General features: G+C 42.0%; 1 protein-coding gene across 8 annotated transcripts in view; it reads left to right on the top strand.

Annotated features, from left to right (window-relative positions):
* AGFG1 (ArfGAP with FG repeats 1) overlaps positions 1-19,642 on the top strand; it is a 161,451-nt gene that overhangs the window by 108,783 nt on the left and 33,026 nt on the right. For 6 of the 8 annotated variants that reach the window (XM_077488512.1, XM_077488510.1, XM_077488511.1 and 3 more), the window contains exon 6: positions 9,716-9,835. The exons of the other annotated variants lie outside the window; for them this stretch is intronic. In XM_077488512.1, the coding sequence (XP_077344638.1) occupies positions 9,716-9,835 (120 nt within the window). The remainder of the gene's footprint in view (positions 1-9,715; positions 9,836-19,642) is intronic. 8 annotated transcript variants of the gene reach the window in all.

The following is a 19,642-nucleotide window of genomic DNA, read 5'->3' as shown; positions in this document are numbered from 1 at the left end:
CGACAGACAGATCGGACACTTTTTTGGGACCATTGACATTTTATACTGCAATCAGTGCTAAAAAATAGCCACTAATTACTGTATACGTCATTGTAAGGGAATGGGGTTAACACTAGAGGGCGATCAAGATGTTAACTGTTCCCTAAGGAGGTTTTTCTAACTGTGGGTGCAGTATAGTGACTGGAGGAGGAGACGGATCGCTGTTCCAAATCACTAGGAACAGCAGATCTGTCTATCCTCCCATGACCGAACGGGGATCTGTCTGTTTACATTGACAGATCCCCATTCTGTGTCTCTGCGATAGCTGGTTGGCCGGCAGACATAGCGTGCGCCCCTTAGTGGTCTTAAAGGACTACAGTTTAAAAAATGTTATATTGCAGCTATCAGTGATTGAGGCTTGGTTCAGACAGCTGCGACGTGGGATCCGACCCCAAGTTACATGACATGTCAAATTCAATGTTTCTCTATGACAACTGTCTTACCTGATGCCACATACGTCGCTCCAACTTTAGAAAAGGTTCCTGCACTACTTTGGTCCGACTTGGGTGCAATTTCAGCCCTTGTAGAGGCTTCTAAATTGCACTGCAACTTCCTTCTGACTTGATTGCTAAGTCTTTGTCGTCACAGCAGTTTGAAGCAGTGCCGAATGTCAGGCGGTAATTGGCCGGTTCTATAGAAACCTGCCATCATTTGACAAATTGGAAAGCATTTGGAAAACCATAAAGGGTCTGTCGACTGGCTCCCGATCAGCAATTTCAGCCAATGGACTGTCCCCCTGTCAAAAACACAATAGCACAACAGGGGAGATTTCTGTCCCAACATCGGTTTGTTAGTACAGTGGTTCTGACCTGAGCTGTCAGGGTGTGTTTTTTTTTTTTTTGTTCAACCCAGCGCAAGGCTTCACTGTAAAACACTGTTGGTGTTCAGGGTAGAAAGAGGAAAGGGTCTATTGTACAACACAGAGAAGCCATTGTCAACCAAGGTTTCTCCAGATGTTCCAATGGCGTTCTTTGTGCCAAGGCTGTTTGATCTCCCATCTGATGGTGTCTTTGTATTTTCAGGTCCATCCCCCCTTGCCAGAACTAGTAGCATGACTCCTATGATCTTTTAGGCAGACTAATAATGCTGGCCATACACTATACGAAAAAATCAGGAAAACCCAATTTAGAAAAACAAACGTTCGGCCGCGAGCGCAAACTATGGTGCCATCATGTAACGACCAATCATTCAGTGGACATAAATACATTTTATGTTCCTTTTTTTACTTATACCTAGTGCAGATTGGTTGGATGGGAAACCTATTAACCTTTTCATTTCCAAACTTGTCCTTTATTTTTGTTTTTTTTTCCTGCTCAAAAACGTCTTAACAATTATCAATTTTGTGCCCGTTAACTGGCTGAAAAAACGAACAAACAGTCTAATGCATGGGTCTTCAAACTACTGCCCTCCAGTTGTTCAGGAACTACAATTCCCATCATGCCTAGTCATGTCTGTGAATGTCAGAGTTTTATAATTCCTCATGGGATGTGTAGTTTCACAACAGCTGGAGGGCCGTAGTTTGAGGATCCCTGGTCTAATGACTGAATTTTGCCCGATTTTTCGTATAGTGTATGGCCAGCATAAGTGTGGCATTCCAACCATCACTGTAAGGGAGGCATGCTTCCCACTGACCACCAATGTAAGTGGTGTCTTCCTAATGAACCTCATTGGACTAATCTAGCAGATGTTCACTGAGACCGAAAAGTTATTTCAATGGTTCATCTGAGGGAAAAAGGTGGACAAGGTAGAGACTTCTCTGTCCTCCAGGGCCCACATAGTAGACCAAGGTCTTCAAGTGGTTAAACTCCTGTTTACCTAAAATCTTTTATTTTAGTTTTCTCTTTCAGGTCTATTTAGTTCTCTAAATATACTGTATAATAACTTTATCATGGATTCTGAAACTACCAGGGCTGCTAATATACAGATTAGTTGGTTGCCTAAACCAGACAATCTGTATATGTATGATGTCTCTGTCTTCCCTAATTTAATATAATTAGTAGTCCCTTTGAGCCATGCTGTGTCTGGCTGCCCCTGAGTACTGATGGCTATAGTATGCATAAAACAGAACTATAGCCTATTATTGAATCCTTGCTGGAAGAAAGGCTTTATTGCAGAAGAGACTCTCTATGCCCTTTACTCAGTGAAAGTTTATCTAATGCCTGCCAGCAATGTTTCTTTTAAATATACAATGAGCCACACAGGCCCAGCTCGGTGTATATTCTTGGCATGCCTTGGTACCAGAATGATTTAACTGCTGCAGTGTTGCCACAGCAGTGACGTAAGAGTTGCGTCATTATTGGTCTGCGCAAGGTGGTGAAAGAGGCTGAGTGAAGATAGAAACACCAGCGAGGGAGCATGCATCCCTGCTGGAGAGATTTTTACAGAGGACTTAAAGATCAACTCCACTTTCGGGAGAAAATAAAATTCGCAAATAAAAATTATAGCCTATACGTTTTCTAATTTAATGGTTTTAAAAAATACATTTCATTTTCTATCTCCAGCACTGTAAGTTTCTGTAAAATTCAATGCAACCTGGAGGTGTTCTGTACACAATTGGTGTATAGAACACATCCAAAAATGTCATTTCCAGCTTGTGTGATTGACTCACTGATTTTCCCAGAAGTCTGCACTAAAGTCAGATTGTAGTCACCCCCTGTAAAAAAAAAAAAAAAAAAAAAAGTAGATTTTGGTGAGATACTCTCAATAGTTTAATCCCTTCTAAAGGGATGCAAACACTGCAGCTTTTCTTATTAAAACACATTGTGTCAGCCGACTAATGAATGAGACTCTCCCTTTCAGAATGTGTATGCGATCAGTCTGGTGAATCATTTAGCCATTTCTTCACAGCAACAAATGGTAGGAATATGCTACAAAATTTGTTAAAATTCCTGAAATGTGCATGGATCACCAGAAGGTCCCCCCTCAACAAAAGGAGTTACTATTGTGGCCATAGTTCTCATCTGGGTCACAGGAGTGCACTTTTACTCTCCTGTGACCCAGAATCCGATAAAAGCCAAAGAGCCTCTCAGGGCTCTGTAAGAATCCTGACCAGGATCCACCCAGCTTGCCTGACTTACAGTTGGTAAAACCAGCTGTGGCTGCCACATTTCCAGCTAAGCGTGTCGGGACCCTACGGGGTAAAGGGACGCGCTATATCAAGATGCAACTCAACTCCATGCTCCAGTGAGCGTTGGAGGAGCAGAGAACAGTGACTGACAGTCACTGCTCTCTCCAGGAAGACTGAGAATGATCAGTGGTTATGCGATTACTCAAATTCTCAGTCTTGGAGACGGTGGGGGGGGGGGGGGGTTTAGCTTGAAAGGAAGAAAATGTGCTTCCAGTTTAGAGGATGTGACCAGGACACTGCATTTCTGACAAGCTCAACATGTATTTTCAGTATATGCTGATTTTGTGAAAAATATAATATTAAAGTAGCCACCATTTCTAAAGACTAGTAAGCTGCAATATGTTACATTTCTATTCTCTGGGTTTAGATGTTATTTAAAGTAGGGGGAAAAAAAGCCTAACTGTAACAATTCTTAAACTGGAAGTTCAGTCAGAGAATTAAAGAGGAGTTCTAGCCTTGGGGAGGGAGAGAGATACTGTAGGTGCTGCATTTCATAATAAGGACACTTACCTGTCCAGAGAGTCCATGCTGTCAAAGCACCCCAAGCTTGATCTGGCCATGCTTTTGGGAGACTTCAGATGTGTGTTTGCAAATTTTAGCCGGGCTTGGTTGTTTTCCTTCATAAGAAAAGGCTTCCGTCTTGCCACTCTACCCCATAGCCCAGACATGAAAAATACTGGAGAATGTTACACATGTACTACACAGCCAGTACTTGCCAGATATTCCTGCAACTCCTTTAATGTTGTTGTAGGCCTCTTGGCAGCCTCCCTGACCAGTTTTCTTCTTGCCTTTTCACCAATTTTTGAGGGACGTCCATATTTTCTCCACTTGATGACTGTGTTCCGTGGTATATCTAATGCCCTGGAAATTCTTTTGTACCCATCTCCTGACTGATACCTTTTAACTATGAGATCCCTCTAATGCTTTGGAAGCTCTCTGCGTACCATGTCTTTTGCTGTAGGATGCGACTAATAAAATGTCAGGAAAGACCTACTAGAACAGCTGAACTTTATTTGGGGTTAATCAGAGGCAGGTGAGTACGGACTCCTATTTAACATGAGTTTGAATGTGATTGCTTAATTCTGAACACGTCTACATCCCAGTTAACTACATGCCGACCAGCCGCTGCAGTTGTACTGCAGCAGAATGGCGCACGGCTGGGTGGAGGAGGCAAAACAACGTTATGTAACATCGCGAAAACAACGTTATGTAAGGTCACGATCGCCTCTGACACACGGAGAACCTGGATCTGTTTGTGTAAACACATAGTTTCCGGTTCTCTGAGGGGAGAACGGACAGATCGTCTGTTCATACAGAGTATGAACAGCGATCTCTCATCTCCCCTACACAGTCCCCTCAGTCAGAACACACATTAGGGAACACGTCACCCCCTAGTGTTAACTGCTAGTGGCATTTTTAGAGTAATCAATGCATTTTTATAGCATTGATCGCTGTATTAATGCCAATGGTCCCAAAAATGTGTGAAATTATCCGATGTGTCCACCATAATTTCGCAGTCCCAATAAAAATCGCAGATCACCACCGTTACTAGTAAAAAAAAAAAAAAAAAAAAAAATTATAATAAAAATGCCATAAAACTAACCCCTATTTTGTAGACGCTATAACTTTTGCGCAAACCAGTCAATATACGCTTATTGCGAGATAGATAGATAGATATATATATATATATATATCTATTTTTTTTTTTTACTAAAAATATGTAGAATACATATCGGCCTAAACTGAGGAAAAAATTAGTTTTTTATATATATTTTTGGGGGATATTTATTATAGCAAAAAGTTCAAAATAATGCTTTTTTTTTTCTCAAAATTGTTGCTCTTTTTTTGTTTATAGCGCAAAAAATTTAAAACGCAGAGGTGATCAAATACTACCAAAAGAAAGCTCTATTTTTGAGAAAAAAGGATATTAGTTTTGTTTGGGTGCAACGTCACAAGACCGCGCAATTGTCAGTTAAAGTTATGCAGTGCCGAATCGCAAAAAGTGCTCTGGTCAGGAAGGAGGTAAAATCTTCCGGGGCTGAAGCAGTTAGGCAACCACATTATTTTATTTAGCTTTACGTCGGTTCACCTTTTGACCACTAGGTGGCAAGTGCGTGCTGCAGGAGCCGATGCGCGTGCTCAGCGGTCGCGATGGCCACCGGGCACCCACGATTGCTCCACACAGACAGAATTGAGATCTGTCAATGTAAACAGACAGGTCTTCATGCTGTCAGAGGTGAGGAGAGCAATCTGCTGTTCATATTGATCAGTCTCCTCACCCAGGCAGTCCAATCCCCCCCCAGTTAGAATCACTCCCTAGGGAACATAGTTAACCCCTTGAACGCCGCCTAGTGTTAACCCCTTCCCTGCCAGTGACATTTACAAAGTATTTAGTGCATTTTTTTTAGCGCTGATCCCTGTATAAATGCCAATGGTCCCAAAAATTTGTCAAGTTTCCAATCTGTCCACCATAATGTCCCGATAAAAATTGCTGATCACCACCATTACTAGTAAAAATAAATAAATAATAAAAATGCCATAAATCTTTCCCCTATTTCGTAGGTGCTATAGCTTTTGCGCAAACCAATCAATATACCCTTATTGCAATTTATTTATTTATTTTTTAACCTAAAATATGCAGAAGAATACATATCCGCCGAAACTGAGGAAAAAAAATGCTTTAAAAAAAAAAAAAAAAAAAAATTGGGGCTATTTGTTATAACAAAAAGTACAAAATATTGTTTTGTTTTGTTTTTGTTCAAAATTGTCGCTTTTTTTTTTTTTTTTTTTTTTTTTTTTTTATAGCACAAAAAATGAAAACCTTTGAGATAATCAAATACCACCAAAAGAAAGCTCTATTTGTGGGAAAAAAAAGTATGTAAATTTTGTTTAGGTACAGTGTTGCACGACTGCGCAATTGTCAAAGATACACAGTGCCATATCGCAAAAAGAGGCCTGGTCATTAAGCAGCCAAATCTTCCGGGGCTGAAGTGGTTAAAATCCAGTAATACTGTCTCACCTTGCTCTGCAGATGCTCAATTTCCCTATGTTTTTAAGCACTGTCGAGTTTGTAGAGGGCGATCAGCTGAAGGCCTTAAAGCAGAATTAACCCCTCCTATCCCTTACAGCCAAGGAAGCTGCTTCTGTTTGATCTGCAACTGCTATGGTGGTGCACATGTGATCAGTTATGATCTCATCCATTTGATGGTTTGGTTGAGGACACAAGTGAATGTGACAGGAATCCAAACATTCCAGAAATGCCACCGTTTTTTAAAACCGTTAAATCGATGGCTTTTGTTCCACTTTATGATTTACTGCTGTTCTGGGCTTCAGCAAAATGGCAGCCTCCAGCTGGAGGCAATTTCCCATAGTTTGTAGATGCGATAACTTTTGCGCAAACTATATTGGCCTGAACTGATGAATAAATTAGTTTTTTAATATATTTTTTTGGATATATATTATGGCAAAAAAGTTAAAAAAAAAAAAAATTCTTTAAAATTGTCACTCTCTGCTTGTTTATAGCACAAAAAATAAAAACCGCAGAGGTGACCGAATACCACAAAAAAGAGCTTGATTTGTGGGAAAAAAGTACGTCAATTTTTGTTTGGGTACAACGACCACGCAATTGTCAAAGCGACGCATTGCCGAATCGCAAAAATGGCCCAGTCATTAAGGGGGCAAATCCTTTCAGGGCTGAAGTGGTTAATGTGGAATTTGTGTTTCTTGCTAATGAACATTAACCACTTCAGCCTCGGACCAATTGTCAGCCTAAGGACCAGAGGTCTTTTTACAATTTCGCACTGCACTGCTTTAACTGGTAATTGCGCAGTCATGCAATGTTGTACCCAAACAAAATTTGCGTCCTTTTCTTCCCACAAATAGAGCTTTCTTTTGATGGTATTTGATTGCCTCTGCGATTTTTATTTTTTACGATATAAAAGGAAAGACTGAATATTTAAAAAAAAAAAAAAAAAAAGATATTTTCTACTTTTTGTTATAAGAAAAATCTAATGAACTAAATGTTAGTCATACATTTAGGCCAAAATGTATTCAGCCACATGTCTTTAGTAAAAAAAAATGTCAATAAGCGTATATTTATTGGTTTGCGCAAAAGTTATAGCATCTACAAACTAGAGTACATTTTCTGGAATTTGCACAGCTTTTAATTTATGACTGCCTATCTCATTTCTTGAGGTGCTAAAATGGCAGGGCAGTACAAACCCCCCCCCCCCCCCAAATGACCCCATTTTGGAAAGTAGACACCCCAAGGAAATTTCTGAGGGGCATGTTGAGCCCATTCAATATTTATTTTTTTGTCCCAAGTGATTGAATAATGACACAAAAAAAAAAAAGTTTACAAAAAGTTGTCACTAAATGATATATTGCTCACACATGCCATAGTTATATGTGGAATTGCACCCCAAAATATATTCTGCTGCTTCTCCTGAGTACGGGGATACCACATATGCACATATGTGGGACTTTTTAGGAGTCTAGCCACGTACGGCACCCCGAAAACCAATCACTGCCTTCAGGATTTCTAAGGGTGCAAATTTTTGATTTCCCTCCTCACTACCTATCACAGTTTCGAAGGCCATAAAATGCCAAAATAACACAAAACCCCCCAAAATGACCCCATTTTGGAAAGTAGGTACCCCAAGCTATTTACTGAGGCATGTTGAGTCCATGAAATATTTTATATTTTGCCACAAATTGCAGGAATATTACAATTTTTTTATTTTTTATTTTTTTTTCACAAAGTTGTCACTAAATGATATATTGCTCACACATGCTATGGGCATAAGTGAAATTACACCCCAAAATAAATTCTGCTGCTTCTCCCGAGTACGGGGATACCACACGTGGGGGACTTTTTGGGAGCCTAGCCACGTACAGGAACCGAAAACCAAGCACTGCCTTCAGGATTTAAATATAAAACGCTACCAAAAAAAACTGTTAGCGTTTGCAGGGATCAGGCCTGACTCTGCGAACGCTGCAGTTATGTGTTTAGTGTTTTGTAAGTGACAGTGATCGATCGATACTGCACTTGGGTGGGCTGGGCGGAGGGGCAAAACACAGGTGCTAGCAGGTATCTGGGCTGATCGGGGCGGATTTGTGTGCCTATGTGTACCTACATGTCAGTGTAGTGTTTGGTGCACTTACTTTCTCTGTTCTCCTCGCAGTCTGGTCAAAAAGACTGCCCCGAGGAGAATGACATCACTTCCTCCCTGCCTATGTTTACACTACACAGGAGGGGGAAGCTTCTCATTCGCCAGGAGCGATCAAGGTGGGATGGCCAGAAGCGAAACGGACCGCCGCATCCAGCGGGAGGGGGTCCCATCGGACCCCCCACCCGCTGGAAGGCAAGCACGTACATGTACCATTCTGCCGACTTACATTACCATGCGGTGGTCCTTAAGTGGTTAATTTTTATCAAGTTGTTATGAGTAAAGTTCTGCTTTAAAAATGTCCCTCCCCTTATTCCCCTATTCCTACCTATCCTGTTTAGCCAGAGCTGTTTGATTTTGTGACCAGAGCAAATCGGATTGTAAATAGGTAAGTATACAGATCTTTTTTTATCCAGGTGAAGCAGGATGTATAGATGGGGAAGGGAGGGAGCATTTTTAAAGCGGTTGTACACCAGGTTTGCACACCTGTAAGGTAATGTCATAATGTGCCAGTATGCAACGCATACCAGCACATTACGTTAAACTTGCCTTAAAGCTGAGCTCTTCCAGCGCCAAGATGTCAGCATTGCAGGCGCTCTCATCTTCATCTGTCTTGCTTCCGGGTTTGCAGGCTCCGTCTCTGGGACTGCGGCCCCGGCCAGTCCCAGAGTGATGTCACTGGCTGCATCTACAGTAAATATCTCCTAAACTGCACACGTTTAGGAGATATTTACACTACCTATAAATAAGCCTTATTATAGGCTTACCTGTAGGTCAAAGCAAGAGATGGAACTTTACTTCCACTTTAAGAATAATTAGACTTAAGCTTTTTTTTTCACCACTAAGACTACTGCATGCGTTTTTTGTTTTTCTTTTCCACAGGATTGGTTGTAGGATTAGAAACTATTGCCCACAGAAATTACACTTAAATTGTATTTTCTTATACTGCACTGAGATCTTATTGCTAGTGGCGATACAAATCTTATATAAAACTCATTAACTGATATTTGGTATGCATAAAGGACATTTTTGTGTGTGAAATAAAAATTCTGCTGCTCAGTAAAGCTTGCCTATGTGATCCTGTCACTATTGGGGACCATGCAAATGATGATCTTGTCCAGATGATGGCATCTGGGTCCTTTGCAAGGTGAGTGTAACCAGCTTATGTGAGAATCCACAATTGCCAGTCATTTTCTGCAGGACAGAAGTTGGGCCATGTCACATCATTCTTTTTATTTTTATCTGTGTGTATTTAGCTGATGAGTATTTTTTTTATTTTTTTTGTTTTAACCATTTATATTTTTATTTTTTAACCATATTTGCTCATCTTCATTAACACCATTTTGTTTGCTTTCTTCCTTCTGTTCTCCACAATTTGCAGCTCCCAATTCTGCCCATGCAGACTTTGCAAACTTTGATGCATTCGGACAATCTAGTGGCACGAGTAGTTTTGGAGCGTTTGCCCCAGCGAGTCAGACACCCTCCCAGCCCTTAAGTACAGGTAGTCTTTCCTCTATACTGCAGTATGCATAGGAGAATCATTGCACTATATAGCTAATAAGCAAGGTGATGTCCTCTCCATCACACTCTGTGCTTCTGCATCTTGTATGTTGTCTATTATTGTGTTTGTTGCTTTATTTTGTTGTGTTAATAAATATGTATGCCACGTTTGTGCTGTTTAGTAGAAGGCTAAAAAAAAATGGGAAACCCTTGTGCCCCATACCGGTAGCCAGAAGTGATTCCTGCCCTTGGAGTCTTATTGTATTGAACATTCAGTGGTCATCTCTATCAGTAGGTGACATTTGCTGTCTTTCTCCGTTTCAAGAGAAATACAGTACAATGTGTACAATGAAAATAGCAGAGGGACATGAACTGATAAAATCTATCAAAAGTTGGTTACATCCAGTATTGAATGGATGAATTGTAGTGGTTTGTGATTAAGGACCCGAACTGCAGGCTTTTTCTGTGTCAATCTACAGAAAAGTGTACTTTAGCTTATACATGAATGGTAGTAGGGAATGACATGTAGTTTGCTTACCCACTTAAGAAAAGTGTGTGTGTGTGTATGTGTCTACACACATATATACACACTCCGATCAGCCCTAACCTTTTCACCATCCACCTAATATTGAGTAGGTCCCCAAGTTTGCTGTCAAAACAGCCCTCACTCATCAAAGCATGGACTCCACTAGACCTCTGAAGGTATGCTGTGGTATCTGGCACCAAGCCATCAATAACAGGTCCTTTAAGTCCCCGCTGGCTTGCCTTTTTGGTACAGCCTGGTTGCCATCTCTTCCTCAGGTAAGCAGAGCACACCCACCCGACTATCCACATGATGTATAAGAAAATGTGATTCATCTGACTTGGACCCCCTTGGTCCATTGCTCTATGGTCAAGTTCTGATGCTCACATGACTATTATAGGTGTTTTTGGCTGTGGACATGGATTAGCATGGCAGCCCCATGTGCAACAAGCTGCGATGCACTGTCTTTTCTGACACCTTTCTACTGGAATCGGCGTTAACTGTTTCAGCAATATGCGCTAGTAGAGCTCTTCTATTGGATCGAACTGAATAGATAATCAATGTTCACTTTACCTGTCAGTGGTCATAATGTTATGGCTGATCAGTGTATGTATATAAACAATGTGTGTAATATAATATATCTTTTTTTCCTCCGTTAGAAGTTCCCTATGTTCATCTCTCATTTAAAGTACCTCATGCAAGACCTCTTGTTATCCAATCTATACCAGTATCTGTGCATAGAAGCTGCTGTATGATCTTTATAGCTCCCTCTCTTATTTGATAGCTACATAGCAAACCATAGATAGCAGCTGTGAAAACTGTGTAAAAATGCACTTTACTTTCACTTTAACATCCTTCATTTTTGCTTTTCCTTATTGGCTGGAAATAGTTTTCTGTTGGCTGACTAATCTGTTTCTCAGTAGTGGGTTTTCACAGCTGCTAAAGATTGCTAGAGAACTGTGAATCCCCCTAAGAAAAACAAGAAGCAAAAGAAATCTTGAGCATTTTAATAATACATAACTGCTACTCCTCTGAAGCTGCCATTGAGCTGTATACCCAGCTATGGGATTGTGCTACAGACAGAATTTGACGTCTCCAAATACTTCATCCAGGAGCCAAACGCCACAGTGAACTTTTTAATCATTCTTTAATGGTCATGAATGGTTATGTTCACAAAGTATATTCACAAAGTATACAAATGGTTATGTTTGCATGAGCCACACTCTCTACTGGCGCTCTGAAAAGCAATCTGCAGTGGATTCCTTTATAGACGGTGATAAAGCAGTGGCTGCCAGGTAATTCAGCAGGCAATACTGCTCACTTCTGAATGGCTGTGTTTTTTTTTTATTTCTGTCAGCGAAATTTGGCTGTACGCAGAGCACACTGTCAAATCTGTTTTCAAATAATAAAATTTTGTCTTAATGATATAATACAATATATTAACCCACTCATCCAAATAAACAGACATGACCATCCTTACGTTCTCGGCTCCATCAGCATCACTTCCCCTGCGGGTAGTGAGCCTGGCTCTATTATTTACATATAAACAGGAAGCCACACCCTGGAGGGTTTTGTCTTCAACAGCTAATCACCGCATACACAGTTTGTGACCTCACAGGAAAATGAACACCATAGGATGTGAATGACCATATAAGGACATGACAACACAGGATGTGATAATACAGAAACCCTTCCAACAGGGTTAGTTAAGCAATACAATACAACCCATGCAATACAACATAAAAAAGTGGTGTCTTCACAGACAGCCAATCAGACATTTGTATTCCTTCAAAAGAACCAATCACAGACATGTATACATTCAAATAGACTAGCAAATCGACATGTGCAAACAGACTAAATGCTTTCAATGATGCCAACCATACAAAACCAATGAACGGTGACTACATGTCTGCTGATAGGAATTTTATTATACATTGTTCCAGAGAACAATGCATACCAGGATTATTCTACCCTTCCTTGTAGATGGAAGGTTATCTGGAGGTGCACGCTGTGAATCTCGACATGTGCTGATCAGGACAGAAAAGACAATGAGCGTACATCTGCCCACAACCGATCCTTGCAGAGCAAACACATCCCCTCAGTCGATCGTCTGTGCAATGCCCTTCGCTGGTGGACATGTCCTTACTCCGCAAACACCTCTCTAAACAGGAAGTTTACCACTACCTAACAGGTCTCAACCAGCGTCAGTCTGCCCTCTTTAGAGAGGGCTGGGGGAGAACGAAAACTGGGGGGACTCTTATGACAATACATTAAAATACATCTTAAAATTTTCCACAACATTTCCTCCACCCGAAGGGGGACTTTTTATTGGAATACAGCCAAGCATTTGGCTCATGGTTGCAACGTGGCCACATTGACTTGAGCTGTGTTTGGTGCTGCTGCCTGGGAAACGAGACCTGTTTGTATATGGATTTGGCTTGGCAGTCGGGTGACGGAAAAAGTATGGCTCGACCAACTGTTTTTACCCCTCCAGGCTGCCTGTGTAAACAAAGTCTGAAGGCAGGGGTCTCCAAGTATTTTAAGCAAAGGGCCAGTTTTCAGTCCTTTGGGCTGTAGAGAGGCCGGACAGTGGCCAGTGGGAGTAGAAAATGCCCCGGCATCAGTTCCCCATCTTTGGTTTTAATGGGAGGAGTAGTGTACCTTTGATATCAATGAGAGTACTTGTGCCTCATTTTTGGTGTCAGTAGGGGGAATGGTGCACCATCATTGGTATCAGTTGGTGGAATAGTGCCCCAAGAGCCAGGTAAAGGCAAGCAAAAGGCCACGTCCGGCCCTCGGGTTGCAGTTTGGAGACCACTGTCTTAAAGAGTTCACCTTTACAAAAGAAATGAACTAACACAGGACACCCAAGTCAAACCCAACCACACGCGTGGTCCTGTGTACCTACCGCCGCAGCTGGCCCAGCAGACTGGGAATTTGAAATCCTAGGTCTTCTTCGTCAGTGCTTCTGGCATGGACCAGATCAATTCTGCTTTGTCGGTATTATCCCTGTGACTGCTGGACCGGCTGTGGGAGTGCAGACTGTTTAGCATCTCTGGAGGGGGGTACAGCGGGCACTGTGGGGTTGGGGAAGGGCGTGCGATGTTCATTTCTATGTTTTTTCTCTTGAGGTGAACTAAACCTTTAACACTTTGTTTACACAGGCAGCATGGAGGGGGCCATGGGGAGTACTAACGCTAAAGTTTTTGTTTCTTTTGGCTATACTATGGTGTAAATGTGTTTTGTATCTGTGTTTCATTTAGTATTGTAACAAACCATCTTGCACAAACAGCTGTGCGGTTTCATCTGCAACAGAAACTGTCCACTGCACATTGTAAAAATAGCCTCATAGCCCTTCATGTGCTTTTTTTCACTTGCGCTCATCTTGCTATTGGGTTACAGGTATAACATGTGAATTGAGAAAAGTGGCCGTGTTGCTTCAGCCCATTGATGTCAGGCTTTCAGTGTACACTATGACATTTTTAGCAAGATCTACTCTTAGACACTTATCACACTGAGGCGCTTTTGCTGAAAACTGCTTCCTGTCCATTTCAATTGATGCTTTCACACTGGGATGATGCGCTGGGGGGGCAGTAAAAAAAAATCCTGCAGGCAGCATGTTTGAAGCACTTAATTATCCTTTAAAATGAATGGGAAGCACGTCAAAAGTGCCACAAAATGTTTTTTTTTTTTCTTTTTTTTTTTTTCTTAGACACGTGACCTTAAAAAAAAAATAGCACGGCGCAAAAACGCCAATCGTTTTATGGGCAGTTTTCGAGCACCTCGGTGTCAAAGGGGGCTTAAAAATAGAATCCATACACAGCGATACTTTTATGGATGGATACTTGTGGGCTGAATCATGTTTTGGCTTTTTATGCTACTCAGGACTTCCAGCGACAAAATCTCCACGCCATGGTATTTTGGCAGTGCTCCACCTTTATCACACTCTCACTTGCGCTTTAGCAAGAACAGTCCCATATTTACTGCTTTCACCTTTAAAGTAATGTAAACAACAGTTTTGTGGGGGTAAAATGCCATTGCAAGTCCATGGCATATGTTTGTGTGGAATACTGGCTCAGAGATCTTGCAGTTGGGGTGAAGGATAAAGCCCTTAGTTATACTGAAGCATTAAAGGCCATATAGCTGCTGGTTTTTCACTATGACTGAAGATTTTTTTTTTTAAAAACCCCATTTAGGCCCATTTCACACTGGGGCGGTGCGGACGCAAGCTGTAAAACGTCACTATTTTTAGCGGCAATATGTCTACCAGCTTGTAGGAGTTTCCAATCTCTTCTGACTGTCCTATGAGACTGCATGACTTGTCTGAACAGTGCTTATGGCCCTGTGCTGATCACATGCACCCTCCCCAAAAAAAACTCTCTAGCAATGCACACCAAGCTGAACATGAGTAGAGTGCCTCCAAGGCTCTGTCCTATCAGGAGATGGATTTGGGGACAGTTATAGAAGGGGAGGATCAGAGAAGACAGGATCAAACAGTCTTTTTAGACAATGCAAAGGATTAACCCCTTAGGTTCCACAGTGAGTAAAGCAAGTATGCATTACTGCAAATACAGACTTTTTTACTGTTGTGGGTTTAGTAACACTTTAAGTATAGCAAGAATGTCTACCTGGGAAAAAATCCTAACAGAGGGCTCTCCATTCCTGAGTAATGTGGAATATCACACTGAACAGAATGTTCTTACAAATAATTCAGCATAATTACAAAAGGTTTCAGGGCCTTCTATATAGTGGTAATCATAATAAACACAAAAGTACTACCAAAAATTATAATTGGATTCAAATGATAGCACAGTTGCAATGCTAGAAGTGAATTGTTGGACAATTTATTACAAAATGAAAAGACGGGCATGGATTCTTGGATAACACTTTAGCATGTCTCCTAGTTTAGAAACACTTTGCATTAGCAACTAGTTCAAAATGTAACCCGGGGTATGTTTTGAAGATTAAGCCGAGGGGATTTCTAAGCCCCGGACCAGTGAGACTATACCAGGGCTCAGAACGGGAGATCGCCGCGCTCCAGGTCAGTGGGACGGGGGTGGAGGGTTGAGGAGGGGGTCCTGTGTAAGTTCACCTTACAGGTTTTTCTGTAAAGGTGAACTTGCCCTTTAAGGGATGAAGTAATACAGGTGCATTGAGTTGTGTGCTGCCATCAGGAGATGCACTGGTAATCAAACCCTACCACGCCATGCTTCTGTTTTTCATATCTGGGAGAAGCAACAAGTTTTCTTACTTTTTATAAAAGGAATATTTTTCTTCTAGCAAGTTTCTTTAGTTGATGCAAAGCCAGAAGGGGTTAATTTCTGGATAGGCTGAGTCTTAAAGCGGTTTTAAATCCAAAACCAAAAACGTAAAATAACGCTACTTACCAATCAGTAGATGTGGTGGCTTCGTCAGTTTCCCTTTGGGGTAAAAGCTTTACATGAATAAAAAAGATAAGCGCACAGACACAATAGCTGGATTGTTGGGCATTGGATTGTTAGTACAGGATCTCTTCAGTTTTTTTTTTTCCCAGCCTGCTGGGTTAAATGGAAAAAAAAAAAAACACTAATAGTGTGTACTAGGCTTAAGACTTGTAATGTGGTCTATACTATGGTAAGTACCGAAGCTTTGTCCTGGTCTATGGAACCGATAATGTGTCTTCCAATATCCCGTTTGGTATTACTATTCGGCTGTGAGATGTAATACATTTGCAGATGCTGTAGGTCACCCTGACACTTTTTAAAATATGTCGCTTGTGAGGCTGCAGCACAATGTTATGTCATTTGTTGGCCTTTGCACCCACTTGGTTCACAGGCTTTTTGGACACTTCATTAGTGTGGTATCCTGGGACAAGATGCTAGATTTAATTCTGTTTTCACCAGCAGCTCTCAAGGGGTCATAGCTATCCAGATGAGATAAAGGTTCCACGGTTTCTACTCAAACCTCTTTTCAGTGTTACCCTTTCTTTGGGTGCAAACAATTTTTCATGGAATCTGCCAGGTCAATCATTGCCTTCCTCCTTCCTGGGAGACTTACTGGCCTCTGTGGATATAAGAGATGGCTACCTACATGTCCCTGTCTTCTGTTGGGTTTATGCTTCCTGCGTTTGGCTGTGAGCTCACAACACTACCTGTTCATTGCCCTTCCTGTGAACTGTCCACTGTACCTTGATATACACCAAGGTGCCAGCCCCTTTGCTTGCTCTACGTTACCCATGGCGAGTTCTCATACTTTGATATCTTGTCGAGAACAGTTGGCATAAGCTCCAGAAGTCAATGTCCAGCAGACTGTACACACCCTACAGAGGTTTGTTTCGATCCTGATTCTCCAGAAGTGGGCTCTGGTGCCATCTCATCACTTGGTGTAACTAGGCCTGATTCTGCAGACAAACCTATCCACGTTTTTTCTTTACAGGGGCCAAAACTCCAGAGACACTGTTCTACATCCAGGCCAACCAAACCCCTGATTTGCATGACAGTTCTGGGCTTAATGGTGGCCTTTTTCAAAGTTGCTCCATATGCCCACTTTTCACGCCACACTATTGTAACTTTTTTTTTGCCATCTACTTGGCGAGCCAACTTTCTAACTTGGTAACCTTAAAGTGGCTCCTGCTGCTTCCTGCGGCTGTCCATCAAATCCTGTGACGAGGGAGTGAAGGGCAGGGCTCAGTTGCACTGTTTGTGTCTTTGGACACAGGCAGAGCAACTCGGGATTATGCCCGCCTGAGTGCCCCCATATGAAATTGCTGTGGGGGCACTCGCCAAAGAGAAGGAGCACTGATAGGGGTCCCCAGAAAAGGTGGTTTGGTGCTGCTCTGTGTAGAACCTTTGCACATAGCAGGTAAATATGAAGTTTATCAAAATAAGGGGGGGGGGGGGATTTACATTCACTTTAAAGAGGAAGTAAACCCTGATGAGTTTACTTCCTCTTTCATTCCCTGCAAAGCATAATGGACTACTATGCATCGCATAGTAGCCCATTATGTGTCACTTACCTGACACAGGAGCCAGCGAAGTCGCCGCTGTCCCCTGTAGTCCGCCGCATCCATCTTGTTGGTGGGGTCTCGCAGCTCCGCCGCTGTCATTCGGTTAAGCCTCGATGGCGTCAGTCCCGTGCATGCGCATGGGAGCCGACACGCGCGGCAGCTCCATCGCTGAGAATGCCGCGCTCAGTGTGCCTGCGCACAGCTGTCTACGGCGCATGCGCCGTAGACAGCGGTGCCTGTTTTCGGGCAAATATCTCCTAAACCATATAGGTTTAGGAGATATTACATGGACCTACAGGTAAGCCTTAATCTAGGCTTACCTGTAGGTCAAAGTGGTTTGTAAGGGTTTACAACCACTTTAACTGTTTGTACCTTTTTCTTGTGCTACACAAAAACAATGTTGTTTTAAAGACCAATGCATTTTTTTCCCCAAGGGAGTTTCTGCTTTATTTTTATTTTTTTTTGTTTACTAGCCATAACCCAGCTGTTCTACCATTCATATGTTCTACTCCAAATCATCCTAAGGAGATTTCCCTTAATTCTGGATGTGATACTCGCTGTTCAATGCTATAATTTACAGCTGCCTTTAGACAGTCTGACTTCTCTTTCAATCCTGAAGGCATCGGTTTTTTAGATTTTCAAGGCTGCCACCTAGTCTTTGATTCCTAAGATTTACCAGGTGGAAGCTCAGACCCTAGCTGATGCCAGCTACGGTGTTCAGGTTCTTAAGGCAGCTCTGTAGGCTCTGTTGACCCCTCCCTGTTAATCTGTCGTGTTTTTAAGGGCCTGTTAGCCATTCGCTATTGTCCACTCTTAAGTCGGATTACTGGTGGACATCCTAATCTACCTGAATTAATTTACCCTGTGTCCCTTAATGTAAAATTGGGTATATAGAATTTTTGATTTATAGTCAAATCTATTTTACGTTAGGGGGCCTGTTTCCATGATCCACTACTATTATTTTTCTACAAATGCTGGGAATGGAAAGGTTTATACTAGGCCGTCCTTTCAGCCTTTATTTGCCAGTGTCTAATCCTCTGAAGGCAGCAGCACAACTCAACTTTACCTGACTTTGTCCTGTGTCCCTTAAAGTGGTTGTAAAGCCTAAACCCTTTTTTACCTTAATGCATTCCTTGCATTAAAGTGGAAGTCCATGCAAAAACTAAAATCCCTGCATCTGTAGCCACCAACATTCGAACATTAACCTCTCTAGCCCTGAAAAGAAAAGAAAAAAAATCTGTGTACATACCTTTTCTACAGGCAATCTGACCTGATCTCCAGCGACAGAAGCGCTTATCCCATGCTGAGCTGTCAGCCACGGCTTCGCTGTGGAGGTGGGTGCAGAGGATGTCTGTCAACAGAAGCCTCATAGTAACTCTGTGGGTGACATCACTTCCCATTCGTTTCACAGCTCTTGTCGGACGTGTATTCAGCAGAGCTTCTGCCACTGGAGGTCGGATCGGCTTCAGAAAAGGTATGTATACTGATTTTATCTTTACAGGGCTAGAGAGCTTAGTGTTAGAATGTTGGTGGCTATAGGTGCATGGATTTTAGTTTTTGGATGGACTTTCACTTTTAAGGTAAATAATGTTTAGGCACACCTGAGCCCTCACCTGAACCTCTTCTCTCCCCTCTCGTCCTTGTTGGCTTTGCTGGGGCACCAGTTGCCATTGGCTCCTAGTGCTGTCATTCAAAGCCAGTGAAGAGGAAGGTGGGGCCAAGTGTCAATGTACGCAGCAGCAAGGCTCAGATGTGAAGACGGTCGAGTGCCCCCATGGGAAGTGGTTTCCTGTGGGAGCACTGGACAAAGGGGAGGAGCCAGGACCTGAAAAGAGGAGGTTTGCCTCCACTGTTCCATTCTTTTGCACGGAGCAGGTAAGTATAGACTTTGTTATTTTAAAAGAAGAAAAATGTTACCTTTACAATCAATTTAATGTACTCCAAGAAAAGGTATTAACACTAAGATCAAAATCATATTTTTGGGGCATTTAAGTATAAATTTAACTCTGCACCCTATTGTGGAAGGATGAGCCCTGTTTTGGATCCTTGTGTATTTTTTTTATTAATGTAGTCTCTGTACAGCTCTAGCTGTATTATGTGTTAAGTTTTGCTTGCCCGAGTGCTACCGACATGCTGCAGGTCTCTGGATATGCATTTTGGTGTTGCAGTGACGGCTGGCCATCCAGTATTTACCAGGTGCTATTCCAGTTATTTATTATGCAAGCATATAGTTGAAGCAAATCTGTATATTGTAATGGAAAAATCTGAATCAGCCATGAACTCAATTGTTAACCTAAAGC

This window comes from Lithobates pipiens, unplaced genomic scaffold (genome assembly GCF_037356315.1).
Source record: "Lithobates pipiens isolate NorthernLeopardFrog02 unplaced genomic scaffold, aLitPip1_a1.2 Scaffold_18, whole genome shotgun sequence".
Lineage (NCBI taxonomy): Eukaryota > Metazoa > Chordata > Amphibia > Anura > Ranidae > Lithobates > Lithobates pipiens.
Note: the sequence above shows the minus strand (reverse complement) of the source record. Positions and strands in the feature narration are given on the sequence as shown.